The 6,925-nt window shown below is 53.9% G+C and overlaps 1 protein-coding gene across 1 annotated transcript in view; it reads left to right on the forward strand.

Moving 5' to 3' along the window:
* The window catches only part of ZNF541 (zinc finger protein 541), a 54,146-nt gene that overhangs the window by 35,808 nt on the left and 11,413 nt on the right, over positions 1 to 6,925 (forward strand). The window contains exons 7-11 of the mRNA XM_007943037.1: positions 1,182 to 1,245; positions 2,537 to 2,679; positions 3,987 to 4,090; positions 5,275 to 5,350; positions 6,100 to 6,188. Coding sequence (XP_007941228.1) covers positions 1,182 to 1,245; positions 2,537 to 2,679; positions 3,987 to 4,090; positions 5,275 to 5,350; positions 6,100 to 6,188 — 476 coding nt within the window. The remainder of the gene's footprint in view (positions 1 to 1,181; positions 1,246 to 2,536; positions 2,680 to 3,986; positions 4,091 to 5,274; positions 5,351 to 6,099; positions 6,189 to 6,925) is intronic.

Consider the following 6,925-nt stretch of genomic DNA (forward strand, 5'->3'; position numbering starts at 1 on the left):
ACAAAAATTACAATTGAATAACCATCAAAAAACTAAAAGCACATGGACAAAAAACACACCATGTAATCACACAGGAACAGTATACCTGGTTCCTCTTAATTGGGCTCCACCAGTATTTCCTTGGGAGCTCTGGTGGCGCAGTGCCTAAGGTTAACCAGAAGGCTGGCAGTTCAAACCCACCAGCCACTCTTCGGAAGGAAGGTTGGGTAATCTACTTCTATAGAGATACCACCTCGGAAACCCAAGGAGGGGTCACTATGAGTCGGAACTGACTCCGCAGCAGTGAGTTTGGTTTGGTTTTTGGATGATGTCCTTGCTTTCAGTGCTGCCCTCTGGCCTGGGATTCTCCTTGCTCTGCTCCAAATCAAGCCGGGCCTTTCAGGCAAGGCTGTGGAGCTCTCTTCCCTGGGCAGAGCTTTCCACCGCTGCCCTGGAGGTGGGGGCAGAGGCCTGCTTTTCCCAGAGTGCCCCCTCCTCCCTCTGTGAGTGGGCCCAGGGTGGGGTTGGTAGCCCTTGGTCCTCTCAGTTTGCCCTTCCAAGCACGGAACCTTCACAACTGAGCTTGGATGGGGACCATTGGGGCTCCTGTATCCTCAGCTGTTTGTGCCTGGGGTGGATCTTCCACCCTGAGAGGGGGGCTGGGTTGGTGAAAGGCATCCCCAGGTCCTCTAAGCTACACGGACTTGGACTAGAGCGCTTGCAGTACGAGGCTGCAGCCTGTCCTTCCTGGGATGAAGCCATAGCCCTAGACTGGGAGCTGGGTGAGTAAGAGACCCATTTCCTTGGCCTCACATACCTGGAGTTGAACCCTTGGCACAGAACTTCTGTGATTCAGAGCTGAGGGTCAGGGAGTAGGTCCTGGCTCAAATGCCACAGATGCTCACTGTTCTTACTAGGATTCAGTCAACGGTCTTGAATGATGTTTCTTCATTTGCTCTATACCCTTAGGGCAGTTGCCAGATACTTGAGATTACTATTCTCTATCATTTTCACCAGTTCAGTTGTGAAGGTGGGAAGAGTCCACCAAGCTCCCCACTCTGCCATTTCAGATGCCAGCCCCCCCACCCCTGTTGCATGTGATGTCAGTGAGGCTTTGTCCTCTGTGTCCGCTGTGGCGGGCAGAAGGGTCCCGTGGGTCCCTGCGAGCCATTCTCCTAGAGACTCTTCATTGGCTGTTTTAGGTCCAGTGGACAGCTCTCTTGGCATCTTTGTGGTGAAGGACGACACTAAGATCAGCATTGAACCGTGAGTGGAACGACGTAGAGCCTGAGGGTCCTCCTAGAGTGGGATGATTTTACCCCCTTTGGGCTCCAGCTCAGTCTGTCCCAAGGGCTCCTTCATCCTCGGGAGTCAGGCCCACCCCAGAGCCGATACCACGGTTAGGCTCGTGGGGGAAGAATGCCCTGGACCCTGGGATTCTGGTAGAGTGGTGGCTCCACGCAAGACACGTGAGCACCCATGAATTGGCTGGGTAAGTGTGGCCCTGGACACAGAAACATGGCACCTATCAGCATGTGCCTCCCTTGTCCTGGGCCCCAAAAGACATGCCTGAAGTGTCCCAGAGAGGGTTTTGGAAGCCTGCACACGTCTGTCAGTTGTGAGCATCTGTCGGTCTGGAGCAGCTGAGACACCCCACGAGAGTGCACACGGAGAACCCTGTCTTTTTTTGGTGATACTTCATTGTGTTCTCAGTGAAGGTTTACAGTCTGGATCCCCATTCAGCAATTTTTACACAAGTTGCTCAGTGACATTGGTTCCACTCTTCACAGCGCATGACCATTCTCCTGATTTCCATTCTGGTTGTTCAGTTTTCATTAATCTAGTTTCCCTGCCCCTTTCTATTTTCATCTCTGTTTTAAAGTCACCATTGACCGTTTGGTCTCATTGTAAAGGGTCACATTACTTTGTAAAGGATCACAGTACTTACAGGGGATAGTCATTATTTTATGAGGCAATGAGCTCTGGTAGCACAGTGGTTAAAGCACTGGGCTGCTAACCCAAAGGTCAATGGTTTGAACCCACTAGCCACTCCATGGCAGAAAGATGAGGCAGTCAGCTTCTTTAAGATTTACAGAGTTCTACTCTGTCCGGTGGGTCACTATGAGTTGGAATTGACTCAATGGCAGTGGCTTTGTTTTTTTCATTTGTTTTCGTTTAGCTACAAGCTAAATAACCAGTTTCAGCTCAAGGTTTGAAGAGCATCTTGGAGCATTAGTCTTGGGGAGTCCTCCAGACTCAACCAATCCAGTAAATCTGGTTTCTTTGTGGGTTTATTTATTTATCTTGGAATTTGAAGTTCTGTTCCACATTTTTCTCTGTTTCTTTCAGGGTCCAACTGTGAGGGTCCTGGTCAGATACCCTGGGTAGTGGCAGCTGGGCACCATCTAGTTCTTCCAGTCTCAGGGCAGATGAGGCCGTGGTTCATGTGGGCTGTTTGTCCTGGAGACCGGTGTCTCCTCTGAGGACACAGCTCATTGCGTCCCCAGTCTGAGCTGCCCTGGTGTCTGCTTCATGTCTCTGTGTGGCCGCATTTCAGACACATCAACATCGGGAGCCGCTTTCAGGCTTCGATCCCGGAGCTGCAGGAGAGGTGCCTGGCTGACGCGGAGGAACACGTGGCCGCTCTGGTCTGGAAGCCGTGGGGAGACGTGATGACCAACCCAGAAACGCAGAACCGAGGTGGCTGAGGCTCGGGGGTCAGAGTCCCACCTCCAGGGAGCTCCTCCTCCCAGTGGTCGCCTTGACCAAGAAGCAGGGCTCCTGTGGCCGCTCCTCGCGTGCCCTTCCCCGCCCTGCCTCTCCTCTCCCTCGGTGTCTGGCAGCGTCCAGAGCGGTGGCAGGAGCTCCTCCCTCTTTGTCCTCCCTCCGCCCAGCCTGCCTCGCTGGCGATGGGGGAACAAGCAGGTGAAAAGGGGGCCCCAGTTCCTGGTGATCCAAACGGTTAACGCACTCGGCCGCTAACTGAAAGGGTGGAGGTTTGAGTACCTCAGAATAAAGGCCTGGCCATTTGCTTCCACAAATTCAGCCCTCGAAAGCCCTGTGGAGCACGTCTGCTCTCATGCACATGGGGGCACCGTGCAGCCAGGTTGACTCGACGACCAGTGGGTTTTGTTTTTTGTGGAAGGGAAATACACATATGGGAAAGAAGTACAAACATGCTTCATCAAACCTGCAGAATAGAGGGAGGAAACCATGCCAGAGTAAAACAGTAACTGAAACCGGGAGCAGAAACCACAGGGCAGAAGTAGTAAGTGCAGGAGGGTTTAATCGACTTATTTAAAGAGTCACGCTGTCAGGCTGTATATAAAACCATTAAAAAACTGAATCATGAAATATAGTGTAGACTCAATAAAAAAAACAAAACTCACTGCCGTAGAATCGATTCCTACTCATAGCAACCCCTTCTTGGGTTTCCGAGGCAATACCTCTATGGAAGTAGATTGCCTAGTCTTCCCAAGAGTGGCTGGTGGGTTTGAACAGACTGCCTGCTGGTTAGCAGTCAAATGCCTTAGGCACTGTGCCAACAGAGCTCCACAACAGCAATGCCAAACCCACTGCCATCAAGTGGGTTCTGACTCATAGTGCCCCTAGAGTACAGAGTGGAACTGCCCCACAGGGTTTCCAAAAACTCAATCTTTACAAAGGTTCACTGTCACATCTTTGACTGCAGAGTGGCTGATGGGTTTGAATTGTTTACCTTCCGGTTAACAGCCGAGCGCTTAACCACGGTGCTACCAGGGCGCCTGTATAGGAGTCCCAGGGTGATGCAAAAAACCAGTGTTAAAACTCTGCCCTTGAAAACCCTGTGCAGTACAGTCCTACTCTGCCCCAGGCGGGCTCCCTAGGTAGTCGGAGCCCACTGGTGACAGGTTTTCTCTGTGCTGTCTGGGAGGGCTTCCTGCCCTGCTCGCACTCGCCGACTCCTTTGCGTCTCCGCTTCCTCCCACCTCACGGGCGGCTTGCTCGCTCACCCGCCGTGGACGCAGTGACGGAGCTCTGCAACGTGGCTTGCTCCAGCGTGATGCCAGGAGGGGGCACTAATCTGGAACTCGCGCTGCACTGCCTGCACGAGGCCCAGGGCGACGTCCAGGTAAGGCGGAGCGGGGCAGGGGCGTGACGACGTCCAGGGGGCGGGGCGGAGGAGCCTCCCGGGGCGGGGCTTCCAGGTGCAGCTACTGAAAACTAAACCAGAGTCTAGGCCCTAACACCCTGAACCCACCTGATCTTGTTTGAGGACTAAAGTAGAGCCACTCATCCTTACACCCCCAAGGCCACAGGACTGCCCTGGTCCCTGTAAAATGTAGGAAAAATGCTTAGATGTGGGCTCACTTCAGATCAGCTGAGTGGTGGGAACCCACCAGCTGCTTCTGGGAGAAAGATGTGGCAGTTGTCTTGCCTAAAGATGGCAGCCTTGGAAATCCTATGGGGCAGTTCCACTCTGTCCTCTAGGGGAGCTGTGAGTCAGAATTGACTCCACGGCAGTGGGTGTGGTTTGGGCTTTGCTTCTGTAAAGATTGACAGCCTTGGAGACCCTGTGGGGCAGTTCTACTCTGTCCTCTAGGGGCGCTGTGAGTCGGAATGGTTGGAAAGGACTCCATGGCAGTGGGTTTGGTTTGGACTGTGCTTCCATAAACACTGACAGCTTTGGAAACCATGTGGAGCAGTTCTGCTCTGTCCTCTAGGGGCGCTGTGAGTCAGAATCCCTGGCACACAGTGTGTTTGGCTGGCCAGTGGAGTGCACTTTGAGTAACCATGAGTTAAGGAGTGACATCCAAAACCAAACCAAATTCGCTGCCGTGGAGTTGGATCCAACTCATAGCTATCCCTCCTTGGGTTTCTGAGGCAGTATCACTACGGAAGTAGATTGCCCAACCTCCCTTCTGAGGAGTGGCTGGGGTTTGAACCGCTGCCTTCTGGTTAGCAGTCAAGTAGTCAAGTGCCTTAGGTATGGTGCCACCAGAGCTCCTGGTAGTGACATGTTGTTGTTGTTGTTGTTTGCCGTCGAGTCGGCCCCGACTCATAGCGACCCCTCCTTGGGTTTCTGAGGCAGTATCCCTACGGAAGTAGATTGCCCAGTCTTTGTTTCAAGGAGCGGCTGGTGGGCTTGAACCACCAGCCTTCTGGTTAGCAGTGAAGTGTCTTAGGCACTATGCCACCAGAGCTCCCAACTTAGGAAAGGCTTTAAATACTTCCCAAGTGAACAAAAGAATGAAGATGGCCCTCCCTCTCACCAGCCCTCCCTCAGCAAGTCCCCCTCAACTCCTCTTGTTCCAGATTGCCCTGGAGACGCTCCTACTCAGGGGACCCCAGAAGTCCTGGACTCATCCGCTCTCTGACTATCGCTACACAGGTGATTGGAGAAAGGCTGCTGGAACGGCTGGGCCTGGCTCACAGGGGTCTCAGCCAGGCAGCTGGTGCCTCCCGGGGAGCCCTCCTCACCCGCCTTTCCAGAAGGCCTGCTCCTACCGGGGGCCTTAGAGGCACTGCTTTCTTCTGGGTGGCTCCCACCTTCGTCCTGTTCTAGCAGGTTCTCTCAAGTCCCCTGCACAGCCAGGGCGGCGAGGCTGTAGGCAGGGAGAGGGGGAGGTGGGCCCAGGCTCAGCAGTTGAGGACACCAGCCCTGGGCTCAGCCCTCGGAAGTCCTTAGCTGAGGGAAGAAGCCCCAGTTGCCAAGTGTCTGTAGAGTGGGGATTGTAATGTCCCTGCCTGCTAGGGTTTCTGTGAGGATTGTAGGACATAAAGGAGTCCCTGGGTGGTGGAGGTGGTTAACGTGCTCGGCTGCTAATGGAAAGGCTGGAGGTTCAAGTCCACTCAGAGGCAGCTCGGAAGAAAGGCCTGGCAACCTACTTCTGAGAAACCAGTCAGCGGGAACCCCGTGGAGCACAGTTCTACTCTGACACGCGTGGGGTGGCCGCAGATCAGTATTGAGGTCACGGCAGCTGGCGCTATGCGATGCAGCCAGGAAAGGGCGTGGCAGAGGGCTGGGCATGTCGATTGCTGGGCCGCAGTGCCGGCAGCCTTAGAGGAGGGGGTCTGCATTCAGCCTGGGCCACGAGCCCTGAGACATGCCCCTCCCCCGTGCTGTGTTCCCCCCGACAGGTTCCGACATCTGGACCCCCATGGAGAAGAGACTCTTTAAGAAGGCGTTCTGTGTCCACAAGAAGGACTTTTACTTGATACACAAGACGGTAAGGCGGACGTGGGCTCATGTAGACACGGCCCGGCCTCATGCAGCTGAGATGAGCTGGAGCCAAGGTGGGCCAGGAGACCAGCCTCCTGCCGCCTTGCCTGCCTGGGCAACCCTGTGCTCCTAATTGGAAACCCTTTATAATTTTAACAAGCCATAGTCTTGAACCAATCGAAAGAGCCCAGAAGGGTGTGACATGTTCAGAGTCCAATCCCCCCGGGCGCTTCCCCCAGCCCTCTTTCCAACTAATGGCTCTGGCTATGGACTGTTGCCTTGAAAACTCAGGCACTTCTCTGCCCACGCAGAACTTTTACACACATATGCAGGCACTTGGATATGGGGGAGTGCACCCTAGTCATGATGTCCTGCAAGATTTTTTTAAAAAGTTGAAATACACAAGAGTGCGTGTAACTCAAGTGTAAGGTTGGACAAACTCTGACGTATGTATCTCCACCTGCAAAACCATCCCCACCACCAAGATAACGAACATAGCCATGGCCTCCACGATGCTTTGCGGTCCCTCCCTGCAGCCTCACCCTGTCCCCTGACCCCCCGATGTGCTCTCTGTTGCCGTAAACGGGTTTGCGTTTGCTGGGGCTGCCTATGAGTGGAATCACCATACAGTCTGTGCTCCACTTTGGCTCCCTTCGCTCAGCCGAGTGATTCTGAGATTCACCCACACAGCTGCGTCTGTCACCAGTTTATTCCTTTTCATTGCTGACTAGTCCACTGTTTGAG

The sequence above is a fragment of the Orycteropus afer genome, unplaced genomic scaffold (genome assembly GCF_000298275.1).
Source record: "Orycteropus afer afer isolate SDZICR_OR568_19922 unplaced genomic scaffold, OryAfe1.0 scaffold00099, whole genome shotgun sequence".
Lineage (NCBI taxonomy): Eukaryota > Metazoa > Chordata > Mammalia > Tubulidentata > Orycteropodidae > Orycteropus > Orycteropus afer.